At 38.6% G+C, this 20637-nt stretch overlaps 2 protein-coding genes across 4 annotated transcripts in view; both read right to left on the bottom strand.

Annotated features, from left to right (window-relative positions):
* Positions 1-11299, bottom strand: part of slc4a10a (solute carrier family 4 member 10a) — a 56123-nt gene extending 44824 nt beyond the window's left edge. For 2 of the 3 annotated variants that reach the window (XM_084394569.1, XM_084394566.1), the window contains exons 1-2: positions 11036-11299; positions 6224-6250 (exon numbers count right to left, since the gene is read on the bottom strand). In XM_084394569.1, coding sequence (XP_084250695.1) covers positions 6224-6250; positions 11036-11083 — 75 coding nt within the window. In that variant the 5' untranslated portion in view covers positions 11084-11299. The remainder of the gene's footprint in view (positions 1-6223; positions 6251-11035) is intronic. The other variant, XM_084394567.1, reaches the window with a different exon arrangement.
* Positions 11300-13549: 2250 nt separating this feature from the next.
* On the bottom strand, positions 13550-20368 carry tbr1a (T-box brain transcription factor 1a). Its single transcript, XM_084395480.1, has 6 exons — positions 19815-20368; positions 19339-19511; positions 18938-19059; positions 17942-18100; positions 17792-17853; positions 13550-15230 (listed from the first exon to the last, which is right to left on the bottom strand). The coding sequence occupies exons 1-6, from the start codon at positions 20357-20359 to the stop codon at positions 14447-14449; spliced, it is 1845 nt and encodes a 614-aa protein (XP_084251606.1). The 5' UTR covers positions 20360-20368; the 3' UTR covers positions 13550-14446.
* Positions 20369-20637: the final 269 nt, after the last annotated feature.

Raw genomic sequence — 20637 nt, 5'->3', positions numbered from 1 at the left:
CTAGAAGTAGGTTACTCATAGATGCACTATATCGGGTCAATAGTAAACCTAGATGGTGAAATGCGGGATATTGCTGGGTCATGTGGTCGAATGTGTTCTAACAGCCACAAAAGACTGCATACTGTCCACCTACTGAACTAACACGTAAACATTATGAGAAGCACTAGTCAGATGGGATTTAAACTTTGTCAGCTGAAGACCCAAGTTTGGCTTGAAGACGAAAAACATACCAAGCCCGCAATGTTCTCTCACCATGATTTCTAACACATACTCACAGCTTTCGGCATGGTCTTGTGGCTATCAGAGCCGAAATGAAAGCTCTCAGTATGTTTTTCAGTCCTCTCCGTGCACAAATTACACAAGCTTATTTAGTCTATTATATCAAAAGATCTGAAAAACATACATTTACCTGTCCATAGACCCTCTCCTCAAAAAAATCAGGACAGAAGTGGTTAAAAGTAAAAGAGAAAGAGAAGGATTAAAACACCAGGTGTACGGGTACACTAAAAAAAATGATTCATTGAATTTAATAAAAAAAATTATCGTAAGTGGTTGCACACAATTGATTTTAGCTACATTTAAACAAATGCATTAAGCTGAACTAAAATTGATTAAGTTCAACTTAATGCATTTGTTTAAATGTAGCTAAAATCAATTGTGTGCAACCACTTACGATAAAAAAAATTAATTAAATTCAACGAATAATTTTTTTCAGTGTATGTGTCTCCCTCATCTACTTGTGATCTGATCGACCAAAACGCATCTTAATACCAGGTGTAAACAGGGCCTTAGATAAAGAGGCTGTTTTTGCTGCTGTTCCTTTAACTCAGGGGTCCCCAACCCCCGGGCTTTCTGTTTGAGGTCTCTGTGCAAGTTTTAAAGCAGTCTTTTAGTGCCGCTTTCAGAGCGCTCACGTCCGTAACGGAGAACTGTCCCGTCCGTAACATTGTTTTTTTTTTTTTTTTTAAATACATTTCTAAATAAATGCGACTTATCCGGTACCGGTCCGCGGGACATTTGGTATCGGGCCGCACAGAAAGAATAAATAACTTAACGTATTTTCCGGACTATAAGTCGCTCCGGAGTATAAGTCGCAACAGTCAAAAAATGTGTCATGAAGAAGAAAAAACATATAGGCTATAGCCTAAGTCGCACTGGACTTTAAGTCGCATTTATTTAGAAATGTATTTTTAAAAAACAAACAAAAAAATGTTACGGACGGGACAGTTCTCCGTTACGGACGTGAGCGCTCTGAAAGCGGCACTAAAAGACTGCTTTAAAACTTGCACAGAGACCTCAAACAGAAAGCACAAAGCCTGTCTTTAAATTTAATTTCGTTTTGTATTAATTGTATCTTAATTTTAATCAATGTTTCATCAACCAATTGCCAGGATTTAATAAATAAGAAGTAAATATATTAGAAAATAGATAATCACGACACGGAGGCGCCGGCACGTGAACTGGAGCTCGTCTCACAAATGAACCGAAACTCAGCATCAACTTCATCTTTGCAGCCGACACTGACACAGAAAACACTTGTTTATTAGTAAACAATTAAAATGTCTCCTGCTATATTTTACATATTCATAATCATTAATTTTGCCGGTTCTTTGTGACAGCTTTTAGGTGCTTTATTGGTAGCGTCACCCTTATGTGTTACATGAACGCATCAGCACCGAAAACATGGAGATTTCTTTCTTTTGGGGGCATTTTGTTTGTGTTCAGGCTTTCTCAGTTGTCTTTAGGCGTGATGTTACGAGGACGCTGCTAATAAAGTTGCGAGTAGGCCTACACATTGGATTCACGTTTATTATTATATTTTAAAAATACCCCGTATAATTTTATTTTGTTATATTTATCTGCCACACCTTAAAGGCCGGTCCGTGAAAATGTTGTCTGATATTAAACCGGTATGTGGCGCAAAAAAGGTTGGGGACCGCTGCTTTAACTGATTCATCCTTAAATATCAGCCTCTTTTTAAAGCTGGGCCAAGTTTCTCCTTTAGGCATTGCTTATGTGCAAATGTAGGCGGTATAGGGCATTTATTATTATTTCTAATGTCAGATGTCTTTTCAGCTGAGATAAATGCTCTTTTGAACTGGGAAGGAATATTTGAGCTCTGAGAGTTACTGTATATTTTCATAGTACAATAAGCTAACAAAAATATAGGAAAATGATTCCTCATGACATGACCCCTTTAAAGACCAATTAAAAAAATTCAGACCTGATTGGTCTGAGTTTCCAGTTGTAACAGTAATATTTTATTCTGTTCTGTTTTGGATATGTTTAATTGTGCATTAGGGGCTGTTTACATGACACTTTTTCAACTAAAAACGTAAAACTTTGTATGTGTTTTGGCCGTTCATTTACACAACAATGGCGTTTTGGGTGCCTGAAACCCGAACTTTTTGAAAATGGGTTTCAAAGTGCAAGTTTTTTAAAAACAGTATCCGTGTAAACAACAAAAACGTACAGCGTTTTTATTCGTTTTCGCGGATCCGTGTGAATGGGGATTGTTTTGACAATGGTGTCATCTGTATGTGGAAAACTCAAAGGAAAAACTTCTCCGTTTTAACCATATCATTGTTGTATAAACATACCCTTAGTTCTGTGCCTGTTTGCCTGTGTGACCCAGTTTCCTAGTGTGTGCCAGTTTGTTCCCTTGATTGATTATTTCGTTCACCTGTTGCCCAAGTAATTAGCTTTTTTGTTCCTCTGTGTATTTAGGCCCTGACCTCCTTCAGTTCATTGTTCAGTGTCTTCAATGTTAAGAGGTTGTTTCCCGGGCTTTGCTGTTATGGTTGGATTAAAGACTATTCATTCTCCTTCGTCATTTGCTTCCTTGCACAGCGTACCGTGACACCTGTTTACAGCCTTCTTTGTTTTAATACTCTTTTTAGAAATAATATGCAAGACATCATTTGACTATATGATTTGGAGACCATTCACATTGCAAGCTTTCTCGCAATCCATCTGGTCTATGTACATATACACCAGGGGCCATTTTCACAAAACATTTTATCTTACCACTAAAAGTTCTCCTAAATAGCATCTTAGTTAAGAGTTTTCTCTTAAAATCTATTCACAAAGCTGTTGAGACCATATAGGGAATACCAATATGGTGGCACGGTGGCTTCAGTTTTAATGACGTCATGAGCAATCCAGTCATTTATATAGATCAGTGGTTGGACCCCCTTTTTCTGGTCAGCAACAATACTCAGGTAAGCTGTGGCATTTAAACAATGCTCAATCGGTACTAAGGGGCCCAAAGTGTGTGAAGAAAATATTACACACCATTAAACCACCAGCAGCCTGAACCGTTGATACAAGGCAGGATGGTCCATGTTTTCATGTTGTTTACACCAAATACTTAGCCTAGAAATCTAGACGCACCCTAGCGGCAGCAACATTTATTTTAAAGCCAGTGTGGTCACTCTAGCAACTCTCCGTTGACTTTCGAGCTGGAAAAAACAAACTCAGGTCAGGCCAATCACATCGTGTATAGAGTAGGCGGGGCGGGCTTAACATAATGACGACAGAGTTGTGACGGTTCCCTGCTACTTGAAAACAAAGAATGGCTGCTGCTGCTGGCGAACAGCGGTCTTTCGAATCGGCTTTGGCCGCGACTCTGGAAGACTTGGAGTTAAGCTTTTCTTTGAGAAAAGAGCAAAGAACGGCACTTAAGTCATTTTAAAAAAAGGAAGATGTGTTCGGAGTTTTGCCGACTGGATACGGCAAAAGTTTAATATACCAACTAGCCTTCTTCGTTGCTCTGATTGGTTGTAGCGCTATCCTATTGCGTGCAGAGGGATTTTGAGAGACAACCGTTTATCCCGCCCCTCGGATTGAGCCGTGCTAATGGTGAGTTGCCAGACCTAACATCTTGATGTAGGTCTGGCTTGCCAGGCTACAAAATACTGACCCTACCATCTAAATGTCGCAGCAGAAATCGAGACTCATCAGACCAGGCAATGTTTTTCCAGTCTTCTATTAGCCTATCTAATTTTGATGAGCCCATGTGAATTGTAGCCTCAGTTTCCTATTCTTAGCTGTCAAGAGTGGCACCCGGTGTGGTCTTCTGTTGCTGTAGCCCATCTGTTTCAGAGTTTGACGTGTTGTGTTTTCAGAGATAATCTTCTGCATTACTCAGTCGTAACGAGTGGTTATTTGAGTTACTGTTGTCTTTCTATCAGCTCGAGCCAATCTGCTCATTCTTCTCTGACATCAATATGGCCCTTTTGCCAACAGAACTGTTTTTTCTTTTTCAGACCATTCTCTGTGAAGCCACGTTCAAAGCCATTTAAATCACCTTTCCTTCCCATTCTGGTGCTCAATTTGAACTTCAGCAGATTGTCTTGACCATGTCTACATGCCTAAATGCATTGAGTTGCTACAATGTGATATTTGCGTTAATGAGGAGTTGAACAGGTATACCTAAAGTGGCCGGTGGTATATAGATATAAATAGTATAGATACTAGGGATGGCGAAAACTAAACATTTTCTTGACCGACCACTGAGCCTCATTAGCCGGTTGAAACCGGTTAACCGATTAGTTTAAAATATGCTACGCTATTTGAAATAACAGCCATTTCGAGCCACGCCTGCAATTTCGCAACTCTGTCGCATCTCTCTGCCGCTCTGCCTCCCGCTCACACACACACTGCCGCCCTTCCACTCACGTCACTTTTTTTTAAATCCCCTACAGCGCAAAACATGAGTCCCGCAAACGCGGCACCGAGGAGCTTGTATGTAATCGGAGGACAAATGGCTCCTTAGTTTCGAAATGGTTTGGGTACAAGGTGATCGCGTTGAAAATAAAGGCGTTTGTCTAGCGTTAGAAGCTCATTTGAAACGTTGCCACGGCTCATTTAAGAAAATGACAGCTCCGAAGAGACGCCGCTTTAGTTTGAGGTAGTGCTAACAATAATAAAGAAAGAGGATGATCATCATCACCTTACATCATAGATGATGTGCTACTACTGTATTTAAGCACGGTATCACACAAGTTGCAACCTACATCTGTGTCATTCTTTTTGGTGAAATGGTCCCACACACTACTTTTCTTTGCACGCTTCATCCTGTCGTCTGCCCTGGCTCTAACCTTGAGTGTTTTAGCCTGTAGCCTTTACTTTTCGCAAACCTTGTGAGCGTGCGAACCCAAACGCTGTGACCTCGCGCCAAATGTTTTTATTGGTTTATTAAGTACAAACAGGCGAGTTATGAAAAATTGTGAGTGTGAGGGATTTGTTCACTTCACACAAAAATATCTTGGAATGAGATGGCTAACTGTAGTAGCGTTTAGTCCACTGTCTATAATAGCCTAATTTAGAGATCAGGCTTTTTTTTCTTTCTTTTTTTACTGACTACCGACAACTTTGATCGGTTAACGTTGATACGGTCAACCATCGGTCAAACGGTCATCGGTTAACATCCCTAATAGATACAAAAATGTATTATTTTAATATGATTGTTTTTTAATGAATCTATATCTAAACAAATCAAATTTGTTATGTCTATAACAATTAAAAATATATATTATTAATAGCATTAGTAATAGTTTACACTTTCTTGTGAATCGCCATTTCCAGGAAAACCTCTGAGGCGCAGCATTTGACAAACCAACACTTGGATGATGACATTCCCACGAGCTCTGTGGGCTTTTAAGCAGGGTGTGTTTGGTTATTAGAGTGATGAATCGTGCATGCAGTCCTTTAAATCTCTGGTTATAGAGACGTGTAGCATGCTGAGGTTCCCCACAGGTCTCAGAGCTCTATGTCCTCCAGAGCCGCATGTTTCCCCCGGTCACGCCGTCTGCTCACACTGGCTCTTCACCAGCTCACTATATGACCAAAACTACAAGCTGTCCCCTCTTTCTCTTTAGACTCACAGCTACTCTAGACTAAACAAAGATTGGTGCCTAAAACATCTCAATATCTCTTCAACTGTACCGGTGACCAAAAGCTTGTGGATGGAGATTTGAATTAACAGTAAGTGACAAGCTTTACTGCATGTCTACAAATATCCAGTCAAGCGGTGTCACTCTCACATGGAGACATTAAAAATTGACTGACAATCAGTCACAACGAATCGCATCATTTGAATGCATGAAGAAGAGAAGACGCTCGCTCACTCTCGCAAACAAACCAGTAATTAATTCCAAAGTCCACTGCATTGTGCATGCTGTGAAAAGCATAACATAGGAAATAAAGAACTGGGACTCACCCCGTTATCACTAGCAGGACTTTGAACCTGCAGAGGAGCAGAAAGGCAAGAAAAAAAAAAAAAAAAAAAAAATCACACACCATCATTGAGTTTTACACAATACACATCATTACAGTCAGAAAGATCTCAGACTTTTACAACCTACCTGCAATGTTAATGCACGAAAACGGTCAACAAAAAAACGGTCCAAAATAAAATAGTTTAAAACAAGTTAATAGAAATGTTACCTTTGTGTTCATGGTGGTTTCATGTGGTTTTGAAAAACCTTTCAACCATTTTCAAGAAAGGTTGACATTCGACTCTAAAAATGTCATGTGGTGTAACCATCAAGTAAAAGTAATAGTGTATCTTTCTTACACCTTAAATACATGTGAGTGTACACATTTTAAGCATAATTATGTTTCTAGATAAAAAGTATTTTGACAAATATCATAAATTATCAATTCATAAATTCAATTCAAAGTTTTTGGCCAGTCACACCACATTACATTTTACAATACGAACTAACCTTGCCTTGGTGAATTATCTGATATTTTAAGAGACATCTTGACCTTGACACAGTCAAGAGGTTGCTCTCCATGATATCACCGGTGCTTATTTCCACCAAGTAAAAAATAACCTGCCTTGTTGCCAGAGGCTGTTTACACTAACTCCACCCACCATTGTCTGATGGAGCCGGAAAAGAAATTCTAAACAAATCCTGATAACAACAGGAGCAGTGGTGTGGAGAGCAAGGTGGCTGGCGTTAGCTTGTGACATGACCGACCTGATTTTGAATCCGACTTTTACCGATCTCACCCTTTGTCACGATCACCAGCTGGAGTGCCCTTGATACCCACCAGAAGGCACTCCTCTCTAGTCCATTGCCATAAATGGACTACATTTCCCAGAATTCACTCCCCAGACTGTTGTCAGCTGTGTATCATTAACCTTGTTAACTCTGCCTATATAAGCCCGGTTTATTCGGTCATTCATTGCTAAGTCTTGTGTGTGTTACACTGCATTTCTGAGTGCTTCTTCTGGTTTACGTGTCATGGTCTTGATCATCTGCCTGTGCCTTGGACTATTGTTATTATCTGTTTGGTTTGCTCTGTGGTTTTGACCTTAAGCCTTTTATATGGATACGATTGTGGATTACCCTAATAAACCACTGCATTTGGATCCTCAACCCATATTTCAGTGGGAATAAAGTGCTTAATGGGTAAGGTTAGGGGTACAGTAGGTGTAGGGGAGGGCTTTAGGGACAAGGACAAGTAATGTCCCAATAAAGCAGCATCCATTTATGGTTTTAATTAAAAAAATATATATAATATAATTATGAACTGAATAATTTGTTATTTCATACTGTTTTATAATATACCACAATACACTGAGGTGCAAATAAAATTTAGTTGCACTAAGATGCGAAAATTGAAAAAGTGAAAATAGCAGTATTTTCTTTGCAATAAGTGTTAATACCAGATAAATATTTTTTATTTCAGTTTAGTACATTATGAAACAGTATGCAATAACATATTGAGTGTAAATTATTACATTGATTAAATAAATGCCGCCTTATTAGGACAGTAAAGCCCTCCCAACCCTACCCGATAAACACTTTACTATTAAATAGGCTAACCGTTAGGCACTTTAATTCCACTTTTCACATAATTTATTGAAAATAAATGCCTTTCCAAACTGATATGCGATGGGAAAAGGGAGAAAAACAAGTTTGGCAAAATGCAGATTCGAACTCAGGTCGATCACACCAAATGTATCTGCAACGCACATTACTCCCTACACCACTGCTTCTGACAGGTCACAGGTGTTTTTTTGTACTTTTATCTGGCCCAACCAGACATTGGTGGGTGGAGTTGGTGTAAATAGCCTCTGCCAACAAGGCGGGCTATTTGCACTTAGTGTAAATAGACACTCCAAACATATAAACAACCTCAATGCTAACAGACATTCACTAGAAAACTCCTATTGTGATAAATACATATGTAGATACATACAGTAGCCTATGTCATTTCTGTGTTAAGGCTAAAGGAGAAAGATTTTTTTCACTTTTCTTTGACCTGTTTAATCACACACACACACACACACACACACACACACACACACACACACACACACACAGCAGCAGCATTCAGGGCACCAGCTGCAGCTAAGCGGACAGTGACTTCTGATGGTCTAAAAAGGCCCTCTGGGACACAGATCACTGGCATCAGTTCAGCTCACATTGAGAGCTACAGATAAATGTACCGGCCCAGTGGATTCAATCGGCGCACCAGAAACAATTCAACCGACCGCTGGATCTCTGCCAGTGACGTTGTGTTCAATCTGTCCCTCAGCTCAGCCAAAAGATCACAAAAAAAACATATGTTTACTGTTTTATATTTATATTTGAGCAGCATTTTTAAGCCTTTCTATACTGTACTTCGTTCAATTTTTCAACCTTTACGACATAAATATAGAAAAATTGCAAAAATGGATCCTTTAACTTAACTGGAGCAGTTAAGGATGCTTAATTGATCAAATGAGACAGTAGAGACTTTTATCATTTTACAAAAGATTTGCCTTTCAAATAAATGCTGTTCTTTTGAACTTCCTATTCAGCAGAGAATGGAAATGGAATGGAAACTTCCAACACATTCTTCAACACTATGAATATCCTCTTGGTGTATTTCTGAAGGCAGCATCTGCTTTTTGTCTTGCACTATGCTATTGAAAGTCTGGTTTTCGGGTGCGTCTATTACATGGCTAAAGTTCAAATGAGTGTTCAAATAGTCGGAGTGTCTGATAAAGCCTTAGTGCTGCATATGCACAAACTGTACTTAAGGATTTTGTGAGTGTACACTGCTCTTAGCAACGTTTGGAATCCTTTGAAGCGTGCACGTAAGGGATTAGACAGGAATGCAAACCACAAGCAGAGTGTGTTTAGCTGTGAATATATTATGAAGAGCCAAATGAGTGTGTGTCTTTGCTTGGGACTGCATGGATGGCAGAATCAATAAGACGTGGGCCAACTCTTCTCAACTCCAGCAACCAAACTGTCACAGAGTAAGGAGCAGAGACCCTGGCGATGACCCATATTAAGATGGCTGCTGCTTCTTTGGGTTGATCAAATCTTTTATTTTGCAGGGATGAAAAGCAATTACAGTAAGAGGCTAGAGAGCGCTGCTTGTTCTGGGGTCACTTAACCAACAGATTATGAAACACAGGCTGGAAAAGCCATGAAAAGCAATAGCCTATGCTGTGATTAATCCAGGTGTTTTGGCTATAAACCACATGACCCACAATGTTCTGATTAGTGGTCAACCAATGTCGCACGCACTTTCTTCTGCTGAGCACATTTTGAGGAACATTTCAACTGTTTTTGTCTGTACAATGAAAGTCAATGGGGTCCAAAATAATTGGACCTTGCTAACTTTCAGTGCCTTTGTCCCAGGCCTTTGTGTGCAGTTCCTGAACACCCGAGTTGCTTTCACATTCACGTGAATCGCACAACAGTGCAACCGATCTCCGACCACCTCCTACAAGTAGTCTCTTAATTTATTTTCAAAGAAGAAATAAAGTCATGCAGGTTTGGAATGATGTCAATAAATGATGAATTTTCATTTTTTGGTAAACTATCCAACCCAGGCTCAATGGGGGAAAAAAACATGCGTGTGGCAACATTTCTGCATAACGATAGCCTATTACATTGCTTCTTGCACGTTTTGCGACAATTTCAAAGTGTGGTGTCCAGTGAGTGCCGCTGAAAGCACATTCAGTTTTGACCAAAACAAATTAACGGCAAGGTTTCATTTCATTGGTTGTCGTACGTTTCACACAAGTTCGGAAATTAAATGTCTGGTTAGTGGCACTAAGCAACCATGCCATTTTAGCTCGCTTATACAAGTCTTTGACAAATCATGACCTGTGTTTCCCGAACGCTCCACATTGCAAGCTGTAACAGGTGAGCTACCGAGCAATGCAAAAAAAGCCATACGAAGATGGTTATGTGACACAAATGTCAAAATGTATTAGTTTACAACTCATGCACAATCTTGAAAGTGTTCAAAACACGTTTACCATAGTGAATGGTAAACTAAACAAGTCTTAATTAATCGATAATCTGGCAATATAATCATCAAATGTGTAAAAGGGAATAAAAACTAGTGTTTTATTGCCACTAGTGTTCATTACAGCTGGAAACTGCAGTAAATTGTATCTACGCAGTTGGTACGAGTTTTACACAAATGCAGGTGGCACGTTTTTCCAATGAGCCTAAGCTGGAATTATCTCTTTTCTTTTTTCATATGGTCTCTCCGACCATAAATATGTACATATCCATGGCAATAAATGTAAATGAGGTGAACAGGTCGAGTCTCGTGTCAAACATGTGAAGGCCTCATCAAATTAAAGAGTATTGCAGGGGAAATTTGATTTATGCAACTCGTGAGAATGCTGAACACACACACACACACACACACACACACACACACACACACACACACATCTACACTGCATAGCTATACGGCAATACACAATACTAAACGTGTGCAATTAAATGCATAATCCACGCAAGCAGGTGTGAACCTTAGTCACCCTACAAACGCCGTGTCCATGTAACATGAGCCATTTTCCCAGTAAATGAGTCTGTATTAAAGGTGCCATGAATAATTAAAACACAATGTCTTCCAATGGTGGAGGGTGAACGATGCCCATAATGGGCTCTAACCCAATGCAACTCGAACCACCGACACCTCTTTTCCGCAAGACGCAACAGCATCATGTCATTGTTCTTCCATTGACGGATCCCACATGAAAGATGAAACTGGTTCTTACCGCAGGAAGAAGCGGCTCCATCTGCGCTCCTTGATCTTTCACATCCATCCCTGATATTTTGTCTTGTTCGTCTGTTGTGAATTTTCTCCAAAATACTGATAGGTTGGAGGAGAAAAAAATGTCATGTATATTGATGCGGTTTCGGTAGCGGTTGTAGTGACCGTTGGGTTTTTTTGTTTTTTTTTGCTCTTTCTTCACTCGCGCGCGTCCGTGGTGCGTGCGCTCCTTCAGCGTGTCATTTGCGCTCGCGTGACGCAGATGCTACCGGCAGCACGTGAGTTAACAGAAACCACCGGGACGCGATGGGTAAATGGATTAAACACTCCGGGGACAAACGGATACTTGAGGCTTACTACAGTGTGAGAATAATTTATATGACGCGCTGAGTTCAAAAAATGCGAACCTAAGGACGAAAAAAAAACTGTGCCTCAACAACTAATTAAACTGGGGTTTTCAATTCGGTCAGAAACATTTTAACAACCTATAACTGCCGATTTTAAGAGTCAGACCTTGTAGAAATATCATAAAAAATTCAGTAATACGTTTTTTGGTTAAAAGTGTATAGGCTATTCTCTTGCAGGGTGCCGTTATTATTATGTTATTATTAACAAAAAAATAATCATAAAATGAACTATATATTGTTTCTAGGCAATAACAGTGGAAATGTTCAATAGCATAGGCTGTGCCTTGAAATTGACTTTAAAATATAAATTCATCCTCCCTCCAAACCAGAGGTGGACAAAGTACACAACTTCCTTACTTGAGTGAAAGTAAAGTGAGCCTAGGCCTACTACTGGTCAAATATTACTCTGTTACAAGAAAAAGTTGTAAGACCTATTTTTTACTTTAGTAAAAGTACATAAGTTCTTGTTTTTAAAATTACTTAAGTATCAAAAGTAAATGTCAATGCATTGTTTTATTATTGTTGCATTGTTGTATGTAATACCAGTACCTTATACCTCTGAATATATGCCCGCCTGCCTACCCTCATATCAATATCACATTTATTTCTAGAACACAGTTCCAGTAGCGGGATTGAATGTGAGATTGTAAGTGCACTCAATAACGACCACAATGGTTTCGAACACCCAAATGGCTGTTCCCTCAAAGAGTGCCCTATTTAAAGTTGTGTTGCTTTTAGTATGAATATGTTAGCCTTACTGTTATCTATAAGCTAGTGTGCTCCAAAACAATGACAAAATTTGCATTCAGAAGACCAAACCCAACGCTGAAAATGAAAATCATGTTGATGTCAGAATCCAACATCAGATTGACATTAATCTCCAACGTCGGACAGAAGTTACATTGTGGTTGAAAATGAAAATCGGGTTGACGCCAGAAACCAGCATCAGTCGGGTTCTGACGTCAACCCGACTTTCATTTCCAACCAAAATCCAACGTCTGTTTAACGTCAAACCGACGTCGGGTTCTGACGTCAATCTGACGGGTTCAAACCGACTTTCATTTTCAACCAAAATCATCCCCTGACTGACAACTTTATACTCAAGGACCTTGACAGAAATGTAGTGGAGTAAAAAGTACGATATTTGTCTTTCAAATACAGTGAAGTTAAAGTAAAAAGTTTCCAGAAAAAATGATAATCAAGTAAAGTACAGATACTCAAAAAGTATACAGTACTCAAGTAAATGTACTTTGTTACTGTCCACCTCTGCTCCAACACACACACACACACACACACACACACACACACACACACACACACACACACACACACACACACACACACTATAGGCTAACTAACGTTTCAGCAAAATAGCCAGCAGTGGAATTGCATTTACAGCATGGACAATTAAAACAACATGATTTAGGGGGGAAATGCATTTAAACAATTAAATGTAAAAATGAACAGTGAATTTATTCAGTGATATGTCTACCCATCCAACCCTTAAACTGAAGGAATTCGTTCATCCCTTCATAGATAAGAAAATGAATGTGCTTTATTTACAAACCCGCATATAGAATTGTACATAAAGCCTATCAATGGAATACAGTTTATCTAAAGTGCTTTACCGCGGGACTTCAACACCTATCAACAATCATTCAATCAATCTCTCCCATTAGACTTTGACGCCACCTTGTGGGCGATATAGGTTGCCACACGAATTACCTGGAATAATTGTGGGCGTTATTTATGCTACTCACCTTCATGGTTTTCGAAGTTCAGATTGTTATTTTTCTGTGGAACAAAAAAAGGATATATGCCTAAAACCCAGATAGCACAGGTAGGCCTATACATCTCTAAGACGTCTGCTAAAGAGCGCTTCATCTGGAAGATATCTACATCTAAACGTATCAGAAAAAGGTAGTTTTGCATACATTCTAAATAAAAAAACATCTTAAAGACATTTTCTAAATGTTTATTTAACGTCTGACAGGAAACGTCTTAGGCATATGCAGATGAGCAAACACTCTAAAAAATGCATCTTGCAGATGTAAATGCAGACATCAAATAGACGTTTCCGTGATGTATGTGTGCTATCAGGGAAAAGAGGGGAAAACACATTAAAATATATATATATATTAGTATTTAGACATATATGTAAGAAACAGTTAGGCCAGCAGAGTTGCTTTGTTTAGGTGGGTCTTGGTTATTCCTGATTCAACAGCTGCTGAAAGAGCTGCATTCTTCACTTGATCCCTTCACTGTAATGTACACTAAGAGAGTTTGTAACGGCATTTAGTGATAGATTCTGCTTCCGTGTTTAAGCCTTTTGCTTATGGTAGAATTAAACTCTTCTTTCCTCCGGGTCAAGGACACATTAAGCGATGTCCCAAAACCTGGTCAGCTGCTCACACAGCCCTCATTGACAGCATTCGAAAGTTCGTTCTTGTATTCGCCGCTAGGTGTCAGTGTTGTGAAGTATTACACACTCACACCAACTTGCAATGTTGGAATGAATACTAAATAAGAAACCGAATCTAAACTGTAATTTAAGTTGCAAAGATTTTTTTGGGGGGGGGGATTTAATATACTCAAACATCTGACAATTTATTAACATTATACATCAAACATTCTGACACCAGCAGAATGTCATGACTTCACATTAACATATTTTACAATACGCATCTAATCAGTCTGTTTTGATAGATCACGATCATTAAATTCCCATATTAAACACTGTTTGTGATTTTTTTTAAGCTAATAATTTATCTAGATTCATTATATTGGGACTATATGTTTTAACAAAACACTCACATGACGGTCTATTCATTTATGTTTTTTCCTCTCTTTTTTTCATATTAACACCACTGAAAACAAAAATACACCGGATACTCAGTTCAGACATGGTGCAGCAATGGTGTCATTAACATTAAAATAAATAAATGTTGTATACATAATGTTATTTCTATACTAACAACATTTCAATTGCACACTCAGCCCAGGTAGGTTTACGTTTGAGTGCCAAAATGAAAAAAGTCAGATTCTTTAATCACATTTCTTTCCCTGTTCTGTAAGACCTGTATGTCTTTTGCAGTCTGAACATCTGAAACAAGAGTGATGGAGGAATTTCTCCGTTGCGCTTCTTCCAAAATCCTTAAATCACCGGAATCGACTGATTTAATGGAAGATTGAGTCTCGGGCCATGTTGAATCCGTGGCATCTTTTCCTTCAAGCTCCTCGGAAACCTCCAGGGCAGGTCTGTCTATTTCCAACAAATTTCCATCCTCGAGCATGTAATTCGCTTGTGCTGATCTTCCAAGAGTCGTATCTATGACCCAACCAGGCAGATTTGAGGCGGTTTTACTGCTGTTCTCTAGCGAACCCCTTGAATCCCATCCAGTAGCACTGGTGTAGTAATCCAAACTGTTACTAGAGGCACCAGTACTAGTAAAAGGCAGACCTTTGACCCCCGCTGTGGCGTAAGAGAGCAAAGCTGCTGTGTTAATATCAGTTTCGTATGATGGAGCAGCTGAGGACGACACAAACCAGCGCTGTCCGGAGTTGCTGCTCTCTTGGGTTTGGTCCGATAGGCTGTTAGTGAGCATGAGTGGTCGGTCAGTAGTGCCAGGGTCAGGGCTAAGAGTTGTAAAACAGGATTTTGTGTAACTGTTGACTAACTGCTCCTGGAATAAGGCGCTTGTCATTGCGTACCGTGATCCAAGCAGCAGCTGAGAGTGTGGAGAGTCGCCGGGTGTTGGGGTCAGTCGGTCAGCGTCGCAGCCACTGTAACTTCTGGAGAAAAAACAGGAGGAAATTAGGTAATACTGGAAAAAAAAAACATAATTTTTTTTTTTAAGTACAATCAACTTAGACTTTTATGTCATTTCAACTTAAATTATATTGAACTGACTTAAAAAAATTAGTTGAATCTTGTATAACAAAGTTGATTTTTTTTTAAATGATTTAGAGTTAGAGCAATGTAAAAACATATGTTGTCATAACTTATTGATCATATCATTTTTTACAGTGCACCCTTTTCCTACACCCCATGATGCTTTGCGCAAATTATAAGAGTAACTACTTTTGGGAAACTGTAAACAATCAGCAAAAGGTTGGCATTTTCAAAAGCATTTCCATCGAACATTAAAAGGAAATTTAAAAGTGTAAAAGCATTAACAAATTACAAACAGACCATGAATAACCCCAAAATCTTGCAGACATGTTAAATATCACTGTAGTGTGTCTGTAATATGTAACGTAATCAAAAATGTTCAATAACTGGTACATAGAGTACAAATATTTCAAAAGCGATTTCCGTCATTTTGACAGACAATAAATATTGAATATACCTGCTTTAGAAACATACTGCACATTTGTGGTCTTGCCTTCCCGATTTAATTTACGATGAATCCCATTAATTATTCACTGGAATGCGATAAGAATCTCTCACTTTTCTCCCCAACTCCTCACGTCTCTTTCCAGGTTTGTTTTCACACATGCTTTAAAATGTAATCGTCTACCCATTTCACTTCTAATCCCTATTAGCAGTGCACTGTAAAAAAAAAAATCAACTTGGCTGTTTAAGTCATTTAAAGGGGTCATATAATGGTACATGCACTTTTACAAGTTGGTTGTACTGAAATGTGTGTTGGCAGTGCCTGTACACAACCATCATAAAATGATAAAAATCCATCCAGTGTTTTTTTTTTAATCTTCTTATGTTTTCCCCCATCTCAAATCAAACCGTTCGATTTTGTGACGTCACAAAATCGCCGCCCCTCCCACGATTGTTGATTGACAGCAGCGTTTCAACACAGACCCGCCCTCGCTCGTGAGCGAGCTGTCAATCATAGTCCGCGCGGACCGGCATGGTCATTGTTGATACGCTGGAGCACTGTCTATGAGCAGAATGGCGTCTAAGCGATTGTGGTGTTCTGTTCTTGGGTGTAATAAGGAACACAGCAGTCATTTTGATGTTCCTAAATCCGAACCGCTGAAGACGCAGTGGCTGAGTTTGTTTTCGAAGGGAATATTCCCCACGATCAACGTCAATGCTTTCATGTTTGCGCGAATCATTTCACACACCAGATTGCTTTACAAACGAGGGTCAATAACGTTATAAAGCTGGTTTTGCTAAGAAGCTGCTCCTGAAAAAAGGATCAGTACCAACTATTCGTGTTCCTGCTGCACCTCCAGAAGAAGTGAGTGAGTGTAACGTTTTATTAACCTTTATTTATATTAATCTTTGCAAATCGCTTGCTGCACGCTTCACGATGAATGCGGCTGTTTACACTCAGGGTACATTACGGCATGTTTTCTATGTACGACGTTCTCAATATAATTCATAATCCCACATTTATAATGAACAACGCGTTATGGTTATTGTGTTATTAAAAACGGTGTACGCACAGAACAGAGGGGCGGGGTGAGCAAAGCTCATTATCATTTAAAGACACATGCACTTAAACGGCGTGCTGAAAACAGAGCTGTTTTTGACCAGGTAAAATTAGTGTTTTCTTACAATACTAATGAGAATTTTTAATTAAAGTATATTACAAACTTTTAATTTAGACCCTAAAGAATCATATTAGCTTGTACAAAAATGGCATTATATGACCCCTTTAAACTTAAATACATTAAACTGACTTAAAAAAATAGTTGAATCTCGTATAATTAAAAAAAATTATGTTTAAAATGGCGTAACTTATTTTGATGAGTTGAAATAATGTAATAATGTTGGCGTGACTTATTGATCATGTCATTTTTTATGTTGTCTTTTCTCATACTGTTACAGTGGAAAACAAAGGGGGGAAAGAAAATATTCTGTAGGAAAAGAATGCAGCGACTGAAAAGAGCTCTTACCATAGATATTCTTGTTATAACATGTTAAAAAATACCTTCATGGTCTTGAAATAGATCATGAAGGACATTTTACAGCTAATTCAGTCAAACTGACGGATGAGGAATATATATTGTAGATTTGAAATTATGAGTAGAACTTCCCCAAACAGGAAGTACTTCCCATAATCTAAACTGTAGTAGGATTGGAAAAAAGGTGATAATAATGTCCATTACTGTTAGTAGCATTGCTTCTGTAATTATTTAAATTTGGAATATATGTAACATGGACATTGTGATGTACAGTCCAAAATAAATGTTTTAGGATTTAATTATTATTAATATCATCAACAATAATAATAATATCATCATAATATTGTAATAAATTCAATTTATTTCAATGAATTTTTAAAAACATGTTAATTTCCGCAGTCAAGTCGAAATTAAAATTCAGATCCGAAAACCTGCAAGAGAATAAATTATCAATGCATTCATTTGCATGTAAATGGACTTACGAATCATAATTGTCCCGAAATCCTTTAGCAAATGGATTGTAATCAATTTTTAGTTGAGTTATCTGAGGAAATAAAGAAACATATTAATTTTTTTAAAAATCATCTTTTTTTGTAGTGTAAAAATGAATGCCGTGAAAGACTAGTTCTTACATCTGTGTTCTGGTAAGCTGTGACGGCTCTAAATTGCGTCTCGGGAAAAGAAAATGTCTGTACTCGATCAGGATCACTTGTATCTTCATCTCCACTCTTGTTTATTTCAACCACATGCACCCTCGGCTGATACTTGTGAAGAGACTGTAGAACGATCATCTTGAAGGACAAAGAAAAAATACATATTTAAAAAAAAAAAAACTTCACAAGCTTCCCATAAAAATGAGGAATTATATAATTTCCTTGCTTGCTTGTTACTACACCATAAATGACAGGTATAGCTTCATGTTTGTGCTATTACACAGTCTAACAAGGACATAAAGGTGGTTGTAATATGGTTTATGACATTTTAGCTCATAATAGTGTGATAATAATTAAGGGATAGTTCAACTACATGAGGGTGAACTATCCATTCAAAAAGCATCACTTCATTTATCTTCACTATAGTTCACTTAAAAATGAAAATTCTGTCATAATTTATTCACCCTCATGTTGTTCATATAAATATAACATACATTTCTTTGTTCTGCTGAACACAAAGGAAGATATTTTGAAGAATTTTTTAACAAAGCAGATCTGGCCTCCATAGTGGAAAAATGAAAGACAAACATTCTTCAAAATATCTTCCTTTGTGTTCAGCAGAACAAAGACAGGAACAACTTGAGGGTGAGTAGCCTAAATAATGACAGACTTTTCTTTTTTGGGTGAACTGTCCCTTTAAGGTAACTTGTTAAGGTAAAATTGAGACCCTCACATACAATGTCATTTTGAAACAACATTGTTATCGTATAAAAAATAAAAAGTTGAGAAGATCTCTTTTTTTTTTTTTATGTGCCAAACGAAATCAGTTGTCACGGGCTGCAGATGGCGATCGCTGACGAATGAAACCATGTTCTGAATGGCAGTTATTGTTGATTGTTGACTCACCCTATATATTTAGACTAAAATACTTATACTGGTTCATTTCATGAAGAGAAAAATCACATAAGAAACCACCTGAGTGGAGTTGCTGGAAGCTCCCTTGTTGTTTGTCAGCTTCAGTTTTCCGAAAGAGATCTCCTGACGCATCCAGTGCGCGCCGGTGTTTGGAGAGTCCGGGTGCGTGTATAATTGGTTTCCTTTAAATAATAAATAAAAACATTTAATTCATCTGTTAGGGGTACTACTAACAAACATTATTATTACAGTGTACTTAATATTTATATATTAATATCTGACTTTTTTTTTAGAGTAGTTTTAATTTGGTCTATGAGGTTATTACGCTTTGGAAAAAGGAAGGAACATCGTTTATAGCCCTCAATATTGATAGTCCACTTAAAACAACTGTGACTCTTTTTTATCTGCTCGGTGCAAAGCTTGTTAATTTCCTCTCCAGTCGGTTGATAATTAGAGTTTACCCGTAACAGGGGGTTTACCGGTGACATTAGTGTCCGCTTTGCCACAGGGAACCCATTTTCCGCCCTGGAACCTCCAGTGGTTTGGATCCGCCAGAATCACATCCACAACAATATTATAGTGACACGTCGGGTCGAGACCAGAAACACTAAAACTAAGAAACGGAAACATCCGGCTGCAGGGAAAAACCGAAACAACAAATTACTTTTCAAAAAGCAAATTAAGTAGGCCATTTAAATATTTTAAAATGTAAATAACTAAATCAAATATAGCCTTTATTTTTATTTTTTACATCCTGAAATACCAGAAAACCTATCCGCCTGCAATAAAATGGACTGAAAAATGTTAAATAAATTTAAAATAAGTTATTGTCAATGTAATTAAAATAATTATAAAAAAAAAAGAAAGATTTTCTTTAGATCTATTATAAGCTTTAAAAGCCAATCAAATTAAAAGATAAATAAAAAAATAGACTTACCGTCCCTGTTTAGTAATGATCATTTCTGTTTGATGTCTGTGGAATTTGAACCACAGCGCCCGGTTACACAGGTAAACCTGAGCTTTACCGGGCACCGGGTGGAAAGGATAGACTGCGGCGTTTGTGTAAGTTTGTCCGTACGGCTGTGAGTACGCGTAGCTCAGCCCGTTGTACGGCCCGTTGCTGATGACCGGGTGAGTTGTCATGTAATGACTGGAGAGTGCCGGGAGCGCGGGTACATGCTGACCCGAATACGAGAACATTGCAGAAGACGATGCGAAATCTGTCCGCACTTGACTTGATTCAGGTAAATTACACTTGTCCGCACCGTCACTGTCATCCCGTGCCGCGGAAACGCAGTCCAAAGCGTTTGGGGTGTTTCTCATCCCTGTGGAGAGTCTTTTAAAAGGTGGCTCGTTCTCCAGGGTGTCATCGGAGGAGGAGACGCGCGCGTCCCCCGCGGCGGTGATGTGCGTAAAATCATTGTCCACACTCAATGGTTTGTTGGCCAGTGCGGACGGTGAAGGGAGTTGTTGCAGGTGCATAACTCAATGAGAAAGTTCTCGGAGTTCAACCTGGGTTGAGAACTTCAGACCTCAGACTTAGACATGCTGCTTTGACTGGGTGTTCATGCCCTCTGCTGCACGTGCCAGTCTGTTAGAGAGTGTTCACACCGAGCTTAATATAGGAAAATGACGTCGCTCCGCATTTGATAGCAGCAGAAAGGGCTGGGGTTTTTTTGCATTTAGATCGGCATTAAGCATACTTAAGCGGATTCTTGGAGTAGATTACAGTGTATAAACTTTTCCAGCTACCTGACAGA

The sequence above is a fragment of the Rutilus rutilus genome (genome assembly GCF_951802725.1).
Source record: "Rutilus rutilus genome assembly, chromosome: 22".
Taxonomy (NCBI): domain Eukaryota; kingdom Metazoa; phylum Chordata; class Actinopteri; order Cypriniformes; family Leuciscidae; genus Rutilus; species Rutilus rutilus.
Note: the sequence above shows the minus strand (reverse complement) of the source record. Positions and strands in the feature narration are given on the sequence as shown.